The sequence below is a fragment of the Chiloscyllium plagiosum genome, chromosome 18 (assembly GCF_004010195.1).
Source record: "Chiloscyllium plagiosum isolate BGI_BamShark_2017 chromosome 18, ASM401019v2, whole genome shotgun sequence".
NCBI lineage: Eukaryota > Metazoa > Chordata > Chondrichthyes > Orectolobiformes > Hemiscylliidae > Chiloscyllium > Chiloscyllium plagiosum.
Window position 1 is genome coordinate 62372255 of NC_057727.1, and position 19759 is coordinate 62392013.

Below are 19759 nucleotides of genomic sequence, written 5' to 3' on the forward strand. Positions count from 1 at the left end.
TTTCAGGAGAAGATGCTAGACATCTACTGGCTGCTTCAAGTGTGCATACGAGTAATTGAACATAGTGACCGGACCAAGACACTGTTCGCTTTCATGCCAGAGTTCTACATGAACGTTGCTATGAATAGCTACAGTGCTTTGAAGAATTACTTCAGTCCGGTCAACAGCATGGATGAACTACCTGGTAAGTGCACGGCTTGGGGAAGTGATCATTTAGTTGTTTTTTTTCCCGAGGACTTGAAAAAAATTTCTGCTTCTGGACAATTTGCCTGCATTATGCTCAGGTTCCTACGAGAGGTTAAACCATTTGTAGAAGTTCAGTTAGTGCAGAGTACAGCGTTGATCGCCCTATGTACAACTGTCTGAGTGCTGCACCCTGGGATTCCTTCCCTAAATCTCTCTACCTCATCCTGCTCATTTAAGATGCTTTTTAAAATCAATCTCTTGACCAAGCATTTGATCAATGGTCCTAATATTTCCTTACGTGATTTGGTGCCCTTTTTTTTTTTAATAATACACCTGTACATGCCTTGGAAAGCTTTACTTTATTAAAGGCACTGTAAAAATTAAGTTGCTGGGAAAAATAAACAAGCCCACTGTTCTTTGTGGAGCAGCTTTAAAAACATCCCTAAATCTCTGATCTATCTTAGCCCCACCTCTCTCGCTTATTATCCCTCAGCATCGCCCGATATGCCCGGTCTTCCTCACAACAATAAGTAGACTTGGTCCAGATAACATAGAAAATAAAAATTGGAACAGACCATTTGGCCCTTCTGGCTCACTCCACCATTCATTATAATCATGGCTGATCATCCTACTCTGTACCATGTTTCCGCTTTCTCCCCATACCCTTTGATCCCTTTAGCCATAAAGATTACATCTAACTCCTTGAAAAAAATTCAATGCTTTGACCTTAACTGCTTTCTGGGTTCCATAGGATCATTACTTTCTGGGTGAAGAAATTGCTCCTCATCTCAGTACTATAAAAGGCCCACCACATATCGTTCGACTGTGACTGGCCTGGATGCCATGGTCATTGGGAGCATCCTTCCCGCATGTACTGCTCGAAATTTATCAGACAATGTGATCCCTCCTCCTCCCCGGTGCCCAGTGAACTTAGTTCTAAATAATCCGATTCATACCTTAATCCTGCCTTCTCTGATAGTTCAGCCCAGTGTATTAATATATGTAGCTTTCAGTGCAGGTATTTGTTCACATCGTCAGTACCGTGCTTATTGATAACAGTCAAGGTGAAATCCTGTTTGATACAATCAGACTCGCAACATCATATCCAACCTTAGACGTCAGTCTGCAATTGGACAGTCTTTGCTGGAAATTATGTTCGCAATCAATTTAGGATTGTCAGTTGGGCTCACATTATGGTTCTGGAAGTGATATATATTTATGCACATGTTCATGTGCATTCTCTGCACCTCATTTAAATCAACAAAATAGATGACCGTCACTTACTTTTGGAGCAATGCCTCGACCAATCAAGTCATGCATAATCTTATGTGCACTCTCCATGGCAACACCTCCATCAGTAATGGTTCACCCAGTCAGCATCGTCCTCTGATACAATATAAACGTTAGTTTTCCCCTTGATTTGGTATTCTTGTGAATTGTCCTGTGCAAGATTAAAAGTGTCTCTTTTTCAGCAACACAAGTTCTGCACTATCAACCGATTAAATGCTCTGTTTCTTGTCACTCAGCCAATTTTGTATCCCTGCTGCCACAGTCCTTTTATTCTGTGCACTGATATGCTGATTAGGTGGGACTTTACCAAACATCTTTTGGATGTTCATGCATTGCCACATTAGATGACTCTGAATTGTCAGCAGAGTGGTGGGAGGTGACGATGCTGTCATGTGGCACTTTATTGTAATTACCTGCTCAGTTTGGGTTCTGCTTGGCCACTCAGTCCCAGACTTCTTCATGCCCTTGATCCAAACTTGAGCTGAATTTCAGAGGTGAGATAGGAATTCTGCAAGATGAAGTAAGAGCAGGAGTAGATCATTCAGCTCCTTAGGCCTGCTGTGCCATTCAGTAAGATTGTGAGTGATCTGATTGTAGTCTCAACCCCAAAATATAAAGGTCATGATCTCTGGCTGATGCTGCATTCCCCTTGGGGTGCTTTCAATGGTATCTTTGATCCTGGCGTCAGGATGGTTACACACCATCTGGGAATGGGAAGGGAGAGAGATCACAACTGCTAGTAATGCAAATAATTTCATGAAAGAATAAGGAAACCAACTCTACAGCTGCAAAATCCTCCAGCCTGTTCTGCTCGACAAAATCCCTAATCATTTTTGCTTTTCCAATCTTCCTCCTGACCCGTATGGCTAAATTGCCTGAGGCAGCACTCTCCAAAGAAATTATTGTTCAGAGCTCTACCTCCAGTCACAGATTGAGATGTACTCAGGTGATGCCTCCACTGTTCGCCTGGTCACCTGTGACCGCCTGGTGGCTGCATACTCACTTTGCCCTTCCATTCCCTTTAGCTGAGGGTGGCAGCATCCTGACACGTGCTTGCTAACCACATAGCTGTCAGCCTCATGAATGCACCATATTGATGCTGGCTGTTGCTCAAACTCTGAAAACGGAAATTCAAGCTTCTTGCACTGGCTGGAAATTTCTGTATGCATGGTTGTTCAGATCATAAGTATCCCAAAGTTCCCACATGACATAGGATGTACACTTTATGGGATTGAGGTTTGCTGTCATACCTCTATTAAACTGAACTGAAATAATTTAAAAGCTGTTAAAAAAATTTAGAAAAAAAACTTACCAGCTACTCTATATAAGGTCCCATGGTATGCTGATGGCATACTTTATTTCCTTGCATTCCTGCAAAGCCTCTCACAATGTTGGCGCTCTTTGTTTATCCCTGAACAATTTCAGATCAATGCTACTTACTTCTGGATTCTCGAAACAACCAGTCACCTACCTGCTTTCCTGTGAAGCCACTGTTCAATATATTTTTAAAGATTTGTTCTCTCAGTTTTCTCAATCTTGCAGTTTCTCTCTCTCTCTCTCTGTCATAAACAAGAACAATAGATACACTCAATGCATTAGTGCGAACAAAATCTGCCTCTTTTGTCCTATACGCCATTGGTGCTGTTGTGGATTAACCTTGATGTAATTTTCTGGATGTATCAGCAGTCAATATTTCTCTTCACAGAGTATCAGGAGACGTTGAGTCGATTGGCAGCTATCCTCGCCAAGCACTTTGCTGATCCTCGAATTGTGGGAACTGGTAAGTCCTTGTTCTGAGCAGGACACAAAATTATTTTAATGCAAAGTACTGCAGATGCTGAAAAACTGAGATATGAACAGAAGATCTGGGAAATGCTTAGCAGGTCTGGCAGCATCAATGCAGAAAGAAATAGAGCAAATGTTTCTGTTCGGTGTAGCATTTCATCAGAACTGGAGAAGAATAAAAATTAAAATTGGTCAAAGGGATCGAGCTGAACAGGAAGAACCAAGGGGAAGGGCTGTGATAGGGTGGAGAGCAGGAAAAATTCAATAACAAATGTTTCATTGTACAAAATCTAAAGAAAATAGTAATGGTTATAATGAAGAAATAAATTGTGTTATCAGATGAGATATAAATGGTTCCATAGCATCTAAATGCAACATCAAGGGAAGAAAATACTGACTCAGTTTAAAAAAAAGGAAAATGATGGAGACAGAAGACTCAGTGTTGAGTCCCAGTATCCCAACAAGGAGAAAAGATTCTGAGGAAGGGATAAACCAATCAAGGTTAACCAGGAAAGTTCTGACTGAATAAAGTTGAAATAAAAAGGATATAAGGGGGCAAAAGTCAGTGGTAGACCTGAAGACTGGGATTATATCAGAATCCAGCAAAGGAGGATTCTTGGAATAATAGAGAAAATAAACAACAAGGGCGCACATGACTGGGGAGGAATGTAAAACTAACAACAGCTTCTTTAAATATATTTTACATACAAAAGAGATAGGTCAAAGTGAATATATGACTCTTAGAAAGTGAATCAGAGGGGACAGTTATGGGGAACAAGGAAATGCTAAAGATGTTAAATGGATATTTTGCATCAGTCCTTATGGTGGAAGATACTTCAAACATGTACTAATAGGAAAGAATACAAGGGAGAAAGTAAGCACCATCACTAGCGAAGTAACATTAGACAAATGTAATGAGGCTAAATCTGCTGATTCTGATGGCTTTTATCCTAGGATCCTACAAGAATTAGCTACAGAGATAGTGGTTGCATTGGTTATGATTTTCCAAAAAATCCTTGGGATTCTGCAGAAGTACTGGAAGATTGAAAAATTGCTAACTGTGACACCCCTGTTCAAGAAGGGAGGGAAGTGAAAAGTAGGAAACTATAGGCCAATTAACCTAACATCTATTGTTGAAAAATATTGGAATCGATATTAAGGAAATAATAGGTAACATTTGGAAAATCATAATCTAATCAAGCAGAGTCAACATGACTTCATGAAAAGAAAATTATGTCTGACTAATTTATTAGAGTTTTTGAGGAAATCTCAACCAGAGTGGATAGAAGAAAATCAGTGGATGTGTTGTAATTGGACTTCCAGAAGGCATTCTACAAGGTACCTCACAAAAGGGTAATCCATAAGAGGCCATGGTTTTGGAGGTGGCATATGGATTGCATAGAGAATTGGCTAATGGGCAGGAAACAGTGAGTGGAAATAAGGGATTCTTTTTCAGGTTATCAACCTGTAACCAGTAGAATTCCATAGGGATCAGTGCTGTGATCACAAGTGTTTACAATATATGTTAATGACTTGAGGGTTTGAGCTTCAAGGAGAGGCTGGATAGGCTAGGACTTCTTTCACTGAGGTTAAGGTTGATGGGTGACCTTCTGAAGGTTTATAATGTCACAAGGGGCATAGATAAGGTGAATAGCAAAGGCCTTCTTCCTAGAGTTGGGGAATTCACAGCTAGAGGGCATATTTTTAAGGTAAGAGGATAAAGTTTAAAAGGGCCTTAAGAAGCAACTTTTTCACACAGGAGGTGATGCATATGTGGAGTGAACTGCCAGAGGATGTGGGAGATGCAGGTACATTTACATCATTTAAAAGACATTTGGACAGGTACATGAATAGGAAAGGTTTAGAGATATATGGGCTAAATGCAGGCAAGTGGGGCTAGTTTAGTTGGGAAACTTGGTCGGCATGCACAAGACTGAAGAGTCTGTTTCTGTGATGGATGTCTCCATGACTTGGAGAAACAAAGCAAATGTACTACCACCAAATTTGCAGACGATACTAAAAATAGATGGAAAGTGGTGAGATGGATGGAAACACTTTGCAGAGGGATATTGAAAGTTTAAGTGAGTGGCAGGATGTTTACAAATGGAATGTAATTTTGGAAAATGCAAATTGTTCATTTGGAGGGGAGAACGAAAGAAGAGTATTATTTAAATAGAGAAAAGCTGCAGAAAGCTCGACACAAAAGGACTTGAATGTATTTGTGCATGAAGTAGAAAGCTAGCACTCAGATCCACCAGGTAATTGGGAAGGCTAACGGAATATTGGTCCTTATTTCAAGGGGGTAGGAGTGTGAGATGCTGATGAGACCCCATTTGGAGTACAGTGAGCTGTTTTTTGTCGTCTTATTTAAGAAAATATATTATTTCATTGGAGACAGTTCAGAGATGGCTTACTAGGATAATCCCTAGTATGGATGGATTGTCTTTAGAGCAAAGGCTAAACAGGTTGTGACTTCACTGCATGGTGTTTAGAAGAATGAGAGGTGATCTTATTGAAAAATATTGGATTCTTAAGAGGTAAATATTGAGATAGTTTCCCTCATGAGAGAGTCTAGGACCAGAGACATGGTCTCAGAGTAAAGAGGTGCCAATCTGAGACTGAGATGAGGAGGAATTTCTTTTCTTTGGAACCCCTTGTCAAAGAGATCTATGGGGGCAGAGTCCTTGTATTTACGGCTGAGGTAAATAGGTTCTTGATGAGTAGGGCATCGGTGCTCATGAAGGAAAAGCAGAAAGCGAACATTAGAAATGTCAGAGCGGCCGTAGTCCTATAGAATTGGGGTGGCTCAAGGGGCTGAATGGTCTACTCCTATTCCTACGTTCAATAGTTTTGGGTCTTCTTGGATATTCTCATGACATTTCCAGATTTTCCCTGAGCAACAGCAACTCTGTTTTAATTCTACACAATTCTCCTACTGTGACTTTTCTGTCTATGGTCTGCTAATTTTCTAGTAAAGCTCACGCAAGCTTAAGGAATAGTATCTCACCTTTCTACTTGGCATTCAGCAATCTTTCAAATGACATAAACATCATAAGAACAGGAGTTGCTGATTAGACCTTTCAAGCCTGTTCTGCCATTCAGTGGCATCATTGCTGCTCTGTTGTCTAGCTGCGTATACCTGCCTTTGGCCCATATCCCTTCATAACTTTGCTTAATAAGAGTTTATGTATCTCTGAATCAAAATTAACAGTTGATCTAGCATCCTCTGCTATTTGTGGAAGTGTGTTCCAAATCTCTACACCCTTTGTGTGTCCATGTGCTTCCTTACATCTGTCCTCAATGGTCTAGCCCTAATTCACAGGCTATGCATCTTAGCCTAGAGTCCCAAACCAGTGGAAATCGTTCATCTACTGTGTCCTTTCCTGTTCATACCTTGAAGACTTGAATCAGATCACCCCTTAACTTTCGATATTCTAGAGAAAACAGACTGAATTTGTATAATCTCTGCTCATAACATAACCCCTGAAGACTAGGTATCATTCTTGTGAACCTACTTGTACTTTCTCCAAGGCCAGTACATCCTTCCTAAGGTACAGTGCCCAGATCTGCTCACAATACTCCAAGTGGGGTTGAACCAGAGTATTGTATAACTTCAGCATAATTTCCGGAACCTTAGGCTCCAGTCTTCTAGATATAAAGCCCAGAATTCCATCAGCCTTCTAATTATTTCCTGCACCTATTCGTGGTATTCTAAGGATTTATGCACCTGAGCCCCCAAGTCTCTTTGAATATCCACTTAACTTCACACCACCTAGAAAGTACCGAGATCTGTTATGGAATCTTATAAACAAGGGCATGAATCTTTTAGGTGAAATTCTCAATCTTTTCTGATTTTTTTTTTTTCCCGCCCAACTTCCACCTGTTCCTCTCCACAATTGTTTGTCTTTTTTTTATTTTTTTGTTTCCTTTTTTTACCACACTGATTCCAGCTCCCTCAGAGGCAGCTTTCAGAGTGAACAGAACCCCTGACAGTCCTGTTTCTTCTTTTATAAAAAATACTCATACTACCGCCTAACTGTGGTAGTGCTTATGTTTTTCCCCAGCACCCATGTGTGTGTGCAGGTGTGAGACACAGTGAATGACACAAGGCGTACAAACCTTTATTCAATTTCCACCACCAGGAAGAAAGGAAACACCCAAGTGGCCAGTGACAAGCAGTGCCCTTCACATCAAAGGACAATGCTGCGTGATCAAACGGTGAAGGGGAGGCAGGGATTAAATCAAATAAAGTTTGAGGGGAAAATAATGCACTCCACTCCCTGCAGTGCTCACCTCTCACTGAACAATTGTTTGTCGTACTTTGACAGTAATTCAGTATGAGGTTTAGCTGACCACCTGCCTAATTCTGTCCATTGTCAACACTGATAGGCTGCTTTGGAGACAGGTAGAACAATGGCAGACATTCGCTGACTAGCCTGCCAATCAAGAAATAAGGTCAGGCAGAATGGGAATGATCACCTTGTAGAGAAGACAACATCTGAAATGATGCTGCACATTTACAGTTGGGATCCACTTGCTCTGTCACTGTTCTATGTAACTCCTGTAACTAACTGCCATTGATGTAGAGGCTGTACTTACACCACAGCTGAAGTGTCAGTGTGATGTAGCTTTGCTTCGTATTAACACTAAAGTTGTAATGTGTATCCAGTATCATAGACTGACCTAATTGAGAGTTATACTGAGTCTAGACCCTGCACTAATATTGCACATTATTATTATACCTTTATGTCAGTGCAAGTCGATATTATTGACACTTCTGTTATTGTATAAAATGGCATTCTAACTGAGATCAGTAGAAAAACTGACATACTTCAGCACAATGGTATTTACAACACTTCTTGATAAGCATATTAATTCAAAAAGGTTTTACCCTTCATGTAGCCATACCATATCTTGTGTATGAATGCTTGATGCAAAATGTAGAGTAAGCTTTGACCTTTATCTTTGACTATTTTGGGACTGATTGATCCTGACAGAAGTGAAATATATTCAGTATTCTTTCATGATGGACCTCATACCACTTCAGACAATAAAACCCTTCGACTTGATTCACTGTCTCTTGTCTCTAGATATTAAGGATTCACTGATGCAAGCTCTTGCCAGCTACGTCTGCTACCCCCACTCCCTGCGCGCTGTTGAACGTATCCCAGAGGAACAGTAAGTGCAAAATACTATTTGTTATTGTGTGTGCAAAGAAACTTATGAAATGAAGTATTGATAAGATTGTACAAAGGAATTTAATGGAGAACCCTGGGATGTAAACCATCTGGTGCTGGGGATTTATCAGGCTTTAGTCCTTTAAGCTTCTCCAATATTTTTTCTCTGTTAGTTAGCTTAGGTTTTTCTCTCTTAGTCCCTCGCTTATCCAGCTTCTTACTTCTGGGATGTAATTTGTGTCTTTCACTGAGAAGACTGACAGCAAGTGCTTGTGCAATGTCCCTATGATTGCTTCATTTCCTATGATCATTTGTCCTGTCTTTACCGATACATTTCAGCTACCTGATTTTTTTTCTATACCTGCAGAAGTTCTTACCATCTGATTTTATATTCCTACCTACTTTGCTTTCATATTCTTTTTATTCTTCCATTTTATAATCTATTTGGCTCTTTGGCTTCTAAAACACACCCAAACTTTAGGCTTATGATGATTCTTTGCCACATTATAAGCCTCATATTTTAATCTAATAACATCTGTACCTCCTTATTAAGTTCTAGATGGATCTTTCTTGCTGAGATTTTATTTTTATTGGAATGTATTTTTGTTGAATATTTTAAATTATGTATTTAAATAAGCTGGGATACATTTATTGCATTATTTTTTATTCTGTTTACCCAAACAGCATTAGTCAGCTCTGTCTTCATACTTATGTAATTGGTCTTGGTTAAGCTTAAAATTCTTGTTTTGCACCAAAACACAGTTAAAAATCACACAACACCAGGTTATAGTCCAACAGGTTTACATCAGGTGACAACCACCTGATGAAGGAGCGCCGCTCTGAAAGCTAGTGCTTCCAATTAAACCTGTTGGACTATAACCTGGCGTTGTGTGATTTTTAACTTTGTACACCCCAGTCCAACACCGGCATCTCCAAATCAATCCTAAAAACACATTATGGTATTTGATTATATTGTGATTACTGTTTCTCAGACGATCTTCTACGATGAGATTACCAATTGACTGAGTCATTGCACAAAATCTAAGATAGCTTGGTTCATAAGTCTGCTAGTTCCTAGTTTGTTCCACAACATATTGTTCCAGGAAGGTGCCACAAAAGCATTCTGTAAACTCCCCTTCTAGACTACATCTGCTAATTGTTTTATTCAATCAATAGGATGAAGGTTAAAATCCTCCACAATTAGGCTCTAATAATCTCTTGCTAACTGCTTTATCCTTTATTATGACTATTGTTAAGGCCCCATAAAAATTTCTCACCAGCATTTTCTGACCCTTGTTATTTGTTGTGGTTCTGTTCGCCGAGCTGGAAGTTTTTGTTGCAAACGTTTCGTCCCCTGGCTAGGCGACATCATCAGTGCTTGGGAGCCTCCTGCGAAGCGATTCTTTGATGTTTCCTCCGGTGTTTATAGTGGTCAGTCCCTGCCGCTTCCGGTTGTCAGTTTCAGCTGTCCGCTGTAGTGGTTGGTATATTGGGTCCAGGTCGATGTGTTTTTTGATGGAGTTTGTGGATGAATGCCATGCCTCTAGGAATTCCCTGGCTGTTCTCTGTCTGGCTTGCCCTATGATAGTAGTGTTGTCCCAGTTGAATTCATGTTGCTTGTTGTCTGCGTGTGTGGCTACTAAGGATAGCTGGTTGTGTCGTTTCGTGGTTGGTTGATGTTCATGTATGCGGATTGTTATCTGTCTTCCTGTTTGTCCTATATAGTGTTTTGTGCAGTCCTTGCATGGTATTTTGTACACTACATTCGTTTTGCTCATGTTGGGTATCGGGTCCTTCGTTCTGGTGAGTTGTTGTCTGAGCGTGGCTGTTGGTTTGTGTGCCGTTATGAGTCCTAGGGGTCGCAGTCGTCTGGCAGTCAGTTCAGAGATGCTCCTGATGTATGGTAGTTTGGCTAGTCCTTTTGGTTGTGGTATGTCCTCGTTCCGTGGTCTTTCTCTTAGGCATCTGCTGATGAAGTTGCGCAGGTATCCGTTTTTGGCGAATACCTTGTATAGGTATTCCTCTTCTTCTTTTTGCAGTCCTGGTGTACTGCAGTGTGTTGTGGCCCTTTTGAATAGTGTCCTGATGCAGCTTCGTTTGTGTGTGTTGGGGGTAACCTTGTTATTTCTCATCTCCACCATGACAGTCTGATCCTAGATCCATTCTTACTTCTGACATTCTGTTGTCCTTTACTATCAGGGCTATTCCTCCACTGTAACCATTCTTATCTTCTTTTTGAAACTATTTCCCAAGCTTGATCATCTTGTCACTATGTCTTTGCAATAGTGATTTGATCCAAATCATTTATCTCTATTTGTGCAGCTAGTTATCAGTCTTATTGAAAGTATTTCATGGATTCAGATAAGGAGTCTTTAGTTTCATTTTTTTTCCCTACTCTCCTTTGCATGGATCTTTATGCCCTGATGCATAGGTTCCATTAAACTCTGAGTCCCTCTTCTCACGCTGTTCTTGCCTTCACCTAAATTGCTTTAGTGCCATGTTGATTTAACTATTTTCTTTAACTTTCTAAATTTTTCTTCACCCGAAGTGTTCTCCCTTTTGGTTTAAAGATCTATCCGTGATCCATATTTAACAATTTGCCAAGACACACTTTAAGCAGAGACATAATGTGTGGCATTTAATAGGAATTTGGCAGTGATAGTGTTGTGGTTTTAATTCCAAAATATATTCTTGCTTTCACAAAAGGGTTATCATTCTGCACTGTCCACTCTCCAACTTTTTTGTTAGTGTGGACCAGGACAAGAGATGGGAATGCAAGTCTACACCATGATTCATGTTGTCAATTGATGGCTAACAAAAATTCCAGTCATCACAAACTCTTCAAACAGGAGTTGTTTGGTAGCTCTACATATAATGAATTCTTCACTTTCTTCCAAAATAGATAGAAGTACGTGACATCAACCTTGGTAAACCGGACAATAAAAATTGTGGCTTTAGAATGAACACTAAGGAATAGCAAGCTTTCATACCCTGATTTATCTTAAAGGCAGTGTTTGAGAGTATGAGCTTTCATGAAACTTTTATTTCTATGGAACTATGATGTGCTAGCATGGGGAACATTTTCATCAAAGCATATTTCACAGATATCGTTTGGTTTTCTGAGTAAGCAACAAGGTGTTTATTAACATTACTTAGAAAAATCAGCAAAAAAGAGCAGGACATTTGGCCCAACCAGTCCACGGTGGTTTATATTCCACTCAGGCCTTCATTATTTAACTCTATTATCATAACACCTCTGCCCTTAGAGCTCCACAGTCATCTATACTAGTTTGGCTTGACCGGTCCCTGTGGTAATGAGTTTCACGATCTACTTTCTCAATGAAGAAGTTTCTTCTGAAGTTTCTATTTGATTTCTTAGCAATTACCTTACATTGCTGGCAAGTTTTCCTGTTCTGCGCAAGAAGAAACAGACTCTATCAAAATTTTTGAAAATATTGAATCTGTTCAGCTACCGCTTAGCCTTTTTGTTGACAAGTGCCATGACACCAAAATTATTGTCTGATTGCTCTACACAATATAGTTTCACCTAAGGTGTTTCAAGCTGACAGTTGAATGCATAAAAGCAGCAACACTTGTAGCTGTTTCATCAACATTTAGAGTCTAAATCCTCAACTTTTCATGTTCTCACAAATATTATTACTGCTACCATCGCTTTTGCTGGCACAACTGATGAGTTGCTAATGAATAACGTTACCTTGGAGTAATGCCGTTTTGTCCCTTTGCTTTTGCAGACGTGTAGCTATGATGAAGAATCTTCTAGCTCCATATGAACAGCGGCCATGGGCTCAGACCAACTGGATCCTTGTGCGACTCTGGAGGGTATGTTTGCCTGTTACATGGTAAAAAACGCTCATCACATTAAATAGTTTTACTTTCATTCTTGTTTGTAATATACTTGCATATTTGCGTATTTTGACACAGTCAGCATAGATTTATGGCAGTCTAGAATCAGAGGACGTATTCTCAGTGTAAGGAGTCATCCATTTAAGACCAAGTTGAGGAGGAATTCCTTCTCTGAGGGTTGAGACTCTGTCGATTGTCAAGGCTGGGTGATTCAGTTTGTTCAAGGCTGAGATGGACAGATTTTTAATCAGTAAAGGAATACAGGGATATGCAGAAAAGGCAAGGAAACTTGGATTTGAGGATTATCAGATCAGCCTTGATCTCATTTGATGACAGAATAGATGGCTTACTTCTTGGCTCTGTGGCTCTTGTGTGTCTCAGTCTTACAGAAATTGTGTTTGACACACCTAATGGATTTATTTTGAGGGCATAACTAGTTGAATAGATGAGAAAGGACCAGTGGATGTGGTGTATTTGGACTTCAACAAAGTTTTGATGAAATTCTACATAAGAGGTTGTTATATGATATCAAGGCACAGTATATTGTAGGTAATATACTTTCAAAGATTGAGAGTTGGTTATCAGACAGGAAACAGTAGAAATACATGGAATGTTTTCAGCGTGGAAGGCATGACTAACGGCTGCTGCAGAAATTAGGCCCTAGCTGTTCATAATTTATATCAACAGTTTGGATAAGGGAGTCAAATGTAATATTTCCAACTTTGACGACACCACAAAACTGGGTGGGAGCATGGCTGGTGAGGATACTGTAAAACGGCTTCAGGGCTATTTAGAAAAGTTGAGTGGGCAAATACGTGAGAAATGGAGGAAAACGTCGATAAGTGTAAAGTTATCCACTTCAGGAAAAACCTATTTAAATGCCACCCTAAACACATTCAGGGTGGCACAGTGGCTCAGTGGTTAGCACTGCTCCCTCACAGTGCCAGTGACCCGAGTTGTATTCCAGTCTTGCCTGACTGTCTGTCTGTGTGGATGCTCCAGTTTCCAAAAATGTGCAGGTTAGATCGATGATCCATGATAAATTGCCTCATAATATCCAGAATGCTCTTTGTGGGGGTTAGTGTAGACTTGATAAGCCTGGAGATAGTGAGGACTGCAGATGCTGGAAAGATGCAGTGGCAAAAGCACAGCAGGTCAAGCAGCATCAAAAGTGCAGGAGAGTGGGGCAGGACCCTTCTTCATAATGGGCCGAATGGCAGCTTTTTTGCACTGTAGGGATTCTATGGTCTATGACCTCAATGGTAATAGATTGGACAATGTTGATCTAGAAGGTGAACTGGGTATCATTGTACACCAAAGAAAAAGAGGAACAACGTGTGGGATGTTAGCTCCAGATCAACGTGGGGGAGCAGCACACGGGCAGCAAGTCCTGGGCATAGACGGGCGCGGGGTAGGCAGTCCTAGAATGTATCTTGGAGCAGCTGAGTGCTGGTATGGGTCAGAGTGAGGACGGCTGTTGGATTGGGGTCTTGCACGGCCAGTCAGACCATGTGCAGAGGCACTATGCTGACCTGCTGCAGTGTAATGTGTATTTGAAATTTTGTACCTTAATATCATTACAGGGTTGATATTATTTTTAAATTAACTGTTCATTCTGTAATGTAATTACTTTTGTTCCTTTGCTGTATTCATGAATTGTACCTAGGTACTTGTACCCAAGATGTCCGCATAAGAAGGGTGACATTGTAAATCTTCTCACTGTACTCCCTAAAATGGAGTACACATAACAATGAAAGGATATTCTACTTGCATCTCAAATATCCTATTCTATATGTAAATTGGGTCTAAATTAAAAGTCACTGAAAGCAAACATGCATCTATAGAAAGCAGTTAAGAAGGCAAATGAAACGTTGGCCTTCATTGCAAGAAGACTTGAGTACAGGAGCAAGGAAGTCTTACTGCAACCTGTACAAGGTCTTGGTGATATCATAGTATTTAATGCAGTTTTGATCTCCTTACCTAAGAAACGATATACTTTACTGTGAGGAAGTAGAGCCAAGGTCCCCAGGCTGATTCCTTGGATGGCAGAATTGTTATGAGGGGAGATTGGGTTGGTTGAGTCTATTCACTGGAATTTAGACGAAAGAGAAAGGAACTCGATTTTATTTGATATGTTGTTGTCACAAGTGCCCCCAAGTACAATTTCTTTGCTTGCCATATAGGCAGATCATAATATACAAGGACATACAGATGATCGGGTAATTTGAACAGAGCTAGGCATATAAAATTATGGCTGCACAGGAGGTGTACAAAGGCAAGCTCAACATTAGATTTGAAATTTGAGAGGTCATTTGACAACTCATTGAGACATCCATCAGGGCTGGACAGATAGGCTGACGTATCCACTGCCAGGGGTCTGAACTAAGAGGTGATGGTCTCAGGATATGCGGTAGGCCAATTAGGACTGAGATGAGACATTTCTTCACGCAGAGAGTGGTGAGCTTGTGGCATTCTTGCTCACAGAAGGGCGTGGATACTTGGCTACTGAATATATTTAAGAAAAGAATGGATTTCTAGAGGCTAAAGGTATTGAAGGGTATAGGGCCAGAATGGGAGTATGATGTTGAGATTAAGAATCAACCATGATCATGTTGAACAACAGAGTGGGCTCCATAGATCGAATGGCCTACACATGCTCCTATTTTCTATATTTCTTTAACCTTTTAAACAGAAACATTGTCGGGAAATGTTTGAAGTAAATCTATTTCATAGCCCCTTCATATTGATGTAGTTATTTTGTTTAAATGCTAAAACTAACTTGATCAATGATACGAAGCAAGGAGTGACAATCTCAGGCTAAATTTGCAGATGGTACAAAGTTAGTGAAGGTAGCAGAACTAAAGATGAATGGGGAAAGCTGGAGGAAGACTTCAGTGTACCATGACTCCGGGCAGACAAATGACAGGTAAATTAGGTGTAAACAAATGCAGAGTACTTCACCTGGAGGCAGAAAATCCTGGGTAATTTCTTGACTGAAAAGTGAAAGATCTGGGATCCAGATTGACAGGCAGTAAGTGGAAGATATTATAACAGTGTTAAGGCACCAAGCAAAGAAAATCATATGTTGGAGAGAATTAGGAGGTCAATATTACGGGCCTAGTTAATGAGAAAATCCTGCCAATTTATACTGCAGTTCAACCACAGTATTCTATACTGTACAGTTTTGTTCACCTCAATTTAGAAATAATATTGCTGTTAATTGCATATCAGTTTGGTGTTAATTGTATTTGAGCGGTGGATATTGAGTGGGGATTCATCAGTGTTGTTACATGTTGGTTAGAAGTGCTCATCGTGCAATTTGCAACTTTGTAAATAAAGCCTTGTGCATAAAGATGAAGCTTCAGTGTTGTATCTTTCACCATCTGGCTATCTGAGTTATAACAGTTGCAGCTACTGAAAAATTATAGACTATAGGAACAAAAGTGATGAGGGAATGGACGGATCTGAATATGAGTAATTACGTAAACTGAGCTCTTACTGGAAAAGAGGATTCAGAGATGATAAATTGCTATTTTTAGGATTCTCAAAGATCTGTAGATCATGGTGAGCAGTTTAACCTTGGCCTGGACATGAAAAAGAGGATGCAGACTCTGTTTGATGTATGGAAAGGATTGTAGTACTGGTGGAGTACATTTGGCCCAAGCGGTCTATGCTGGTGGAACAATTATTCAGATCTCACTTTTCAACTCTTGTTCTATAGCGCTGTTACAGCATATCAAGAGCATATTTTTAAATATGATGAGGGTTACTACCTCCAGGTAATGAGTTTCTGATCCAATCACAGCTGATCCAATCCCCTGTAATCCTTCCATGAATTACTGTGTCCCCTGGTTATTGATGTTGCCACAAATGGGAATTCCTACCCACAGTATTCAGGCCCTTCATAATTTTCTATATATGTATCAATTAAATTTACCCTCAACTTATAATATTATTTCCCATTGCTGAAATTCTCATTCTTTCCAACTTGCTCATTAACATCTCCTATAGTCTTTCTCCTATCCTTCCTATCTTCCAATGACAAGAACTGTGCGCAGTACTATAGCTGTGAACTGAGTGGTGTTGTATGCAGTTCTAATATAACCACCTTACTCTTATACTGTATGCCTCAGCCAATAGAGGGAAATGTCCCATATGCCACCTTGACTGTCTTACCTAAATGCAAAACAAATTCTGTGCAGAGACGATTTCAGTGAGTAAGTGGTAAGTTTATATAACCAGCTTCATTTGCATTAGGGTTGATTCATTCAAATGCATGTTAGCATTTTTTCAGAAAGCAACATTTTGGCATACTGAGTAGAGTAATTTGAGACGAGATATGGTAAGTGCTGAGGAGGAAAAGGTGACTTTAGTCCTATGGTTCCCAAAGCTTTCCAGTGCTGTCTTTTCTTTGAGTAAAGCAAAGAACTGTAGAAATCGAAGAACTGCGGATGCTGGAAATCTGAATCAAGGCAGAAATTGCTGGAGAAACACAGCAGGTCTGGCAGCATCTGTGGGAAGAAACTAGAGTTAATATTTCAAGTCCAGTGATTCTTCATAAGAACTGATAACAGTGAGAAAAAAGTGGTAATGCATAGATGGAGGCAGAGCCCGGATATGAAAGTTATTGGCAAACGTGGGATTATTGATGAGGCCGTGGCAGAAGAGAAGCTAAATAAGTGATAATGTGAGCTGAGGGGTTTAAAGTGGTCCATATCATGTGATAAAATTCAACTAAGAGGGTCTGAGAATAGCTTGGCTATGCTGGAAATAACCCATGTCATGACAGTATGAGGGTGTCGGGATGGGCAAAAAAATATGGAAGGGCGGAATCATGCTCCAAAGTTATTGAACTCTATGTTGAGTTTGAGAGGCTGCAGAGTTTGCAAATAGAAAATGAGATGATGTTCTTCAAGTTTGCTCTGAGGCTAATTGGAACACTTCAGCAGGCCAGCGACAGAAAAGTTGACCAGGCCACTGGAAGCTCAGGAGGGAAAGATTGGCCAGGGTGGTGTATTGAAGTGGCAGGCGACTGGAAACTCAGGATCTTTTTTTTTTACAGACAGGATGTAGGTATTCTGCAAAGCAGTCATCCAGTCTGTGCTTCATCTCCCTAATGAAGAAGATGTTAATTTTCCTAATATAGACTAGGAATGCCATAGCGTTAAGGCTTTAGATGGGGTGGGATTTGTTAAGTGTGTTCAGGTAAGTTTCCTCAAGTAGTAGGTGAAAGGTCCTACTCGGGAAGGGGCAAAACTTGACCGATTCTTGGGGAAGTAGGGCAGGACAGGTGACTGAGGTGACAGTGGGGGAGCACTTTGGGTCCAGTGGCCATAATTCTATTATTTTTAAAATAGTTATGGAGAGGGACAAAACTGATTCACAGGTTCAAGTTGTAAATTGGGGCAAGGTGAATTTTGATGGAATTAAACAGAGTTTGCAGGGGTTGATTGGAGTAGTTTGTTTGCAGGCAAGAGGACTTCTGGCAATTAGGAGGCTTTTAAAAGTGGGATAGCTAGAGTTCAAGGTCTGTATGATCCGGTGAGGGTGAAGGGCAAGGTTGTCAGGAATAGGAAACCCTGGATGACAAGATATTAAGGCGTTGACCAGAAAAAAGGAGGCATGGCTCAGGTGCAGACAGCTGGGGTCTAGGGAATACAGGAGCTTACTGAAGAAAGGTGGTTAGCACTGAGCCTCACAGCGCCCTGGTTCGATTCCAACCTCGGGTGTGGAGTTTGCACATTCTCCCTGTGTCTGCATGGGTTTCCAGCAGGTGCTCCAGTTTCTTCCACAGTCTAAAGCTGTGCAGGTTAGATGAATTTCCCATAGTGTTCAAGGGTCTGTAGGTTAGGTGCATTTGTCAGGGGAAATGTATAGTAATAGGGTAAGGGAATGGGTTTGGGTGGGTTACACTTCGGAGGGTCGGTGTGGACTTGTTGGGCCAAATAGCTTGTTTCCACACTGTAGGAATTCTATGATCTTATAAGGAAATCAGGAGAGCGAAAAGGGGATACGAGATGACCTTGGCTGAGAAGATTGGATTAATCCAAAGGGGTTCTTTAAGTATAGTAAAGGAGAAAGAATAACTAGAGAGAAAATAGGACCCCTCAAGAACCAAAGTGGGCATGAATGTGTGGAACCGCAGGACATGGGCAGGGTCCGCAATGAATATTTCTCCTCTGTGTTTACTATGGAGAAAGACATGACGACTTGGAAACTTGGGGAAGTTAGTGGTGATATCTTGTGAACAGTCCATATCACAATAGCGGAGGTGTTGGATGTATTAGACTGTATGAAGGTGGATAAACCTTCTGGTCCTGACTAGATATATCCAAGAACACTGCAAGTGGCCAGAGAAGAAATTGTGGGGGCCTTGGTTGATACTTTTGCATCATTGTTAGCCATGGATGAAGTCCCAGAAGACTGGAGGTTAGCAAATGTTGTTCCCTTACTTAATAAAGACTGTATAGAAAAACCTGGGTACTGAAGACCAGTAAACCTAACATCTGTGATGGGTGTGTTACTTGAGAAGATTCTGAGAGATAAGATAAACATGCATTTGAAAGACACGGTTTGATTAGGAGTAGTCAGCATGGCTTTCTATATGGGAGATCATGCCTCAAAAATTTGTTAGCGTTCTTTGATGATGTGGCCTGGAAGGTTGATAAGGGCAGGGCGGTAGATGTAGGCCATGTGGATTTCAGTAAGGCATTTGATAAGGTTCCACATGGTAGGCTGCTCTGGAAGATTAGATAGTGTGCAATCTAAGGAAGTTGGCAAATTGCGTACACAATTAGCTAGATCGTAGGAAGCAGAGGGTAATAGTGAAAGGATGCTTGTTGGGCTGGAGGCCTGTGACTAGTAGAGTGCCTTGGGTCAGCGCTGGGCCATTACTAATTGTTATGGAGTCATAGAGATGTACAGCCCAACCCGTCCATGCCTACCAGATATCCCAACCCAATCTGGTTCCACCTGCCAGCACCCGGCCCATATCCCTCCAAACCCTTCTTATTCATTTACCCATCCAAACGCCTCTTATTTCTTATTAAGATCACATCTTAAGTATACTACTGCTTCCTTTATACTACTCTAAGGATTCACTCGATCTATCCTGTCTGTACCTTACATATGCTTCTTTTTTCTTAACCAAACCCTCAATTTCTTTAGTCATCCAGCAATCCCTATACTTACCAGCATTTCCTTTCACCCTAACAGGAATATAGTTTCTCTGGATTCTCGTTATCTAATTTCTGAAGGCTTCCCATTTTCCAGCCGTCCCTTTACCTGTAAATATCTGCCCCCAATCAGCTTTAGAAAGTTCTTGCCTAATACCGTCAAAATTGGTCTTTCTCCAATTTAGAACTTCAACTTTTAGATCTGGTCTATCCTTTTCCATCATTATTTTAAATCTAATAGAATTATGGTCGCTGGCCCCAAAGTGCTCCTCCATTGACACC

General features: G+C 40.6%; 1 protein-coding gene across 3 annotated transcripts in view; it reads left to right on the plus strand.

Moving 5' to 3' along the window:
* The window catches only part of LOC122559128 (E3 ubiquitin-protein ligase RNF123), a 389631-nt gene that overhangs the window by 178572 nt on the left and 191300 nt on the right, over positions 1 to 19759 (plus strand). For all 3 annotated transcript variants that reach the window (XM_043708460.1, XM_043708459.1, XM_043708461.1), the window contains exons 27-30: positions 7 to 184; positions 3182 to 3256; positions 8352 to 8439; positions 12191 to 12278. In XM_043708460.1, the coding sequence (XP_043564395.1) occupies positions 7 to 184; positions 3182 to 3256; positions 8352 to 8439; positions 12191 to 12278 (429 nt within the window). The remainder of the gene's footprint in view (positions 1 to 6; positions 185 to 3181; positions 3257 to 8351; positions 8440 to 12190; positions 12279 to 19759) is intronic.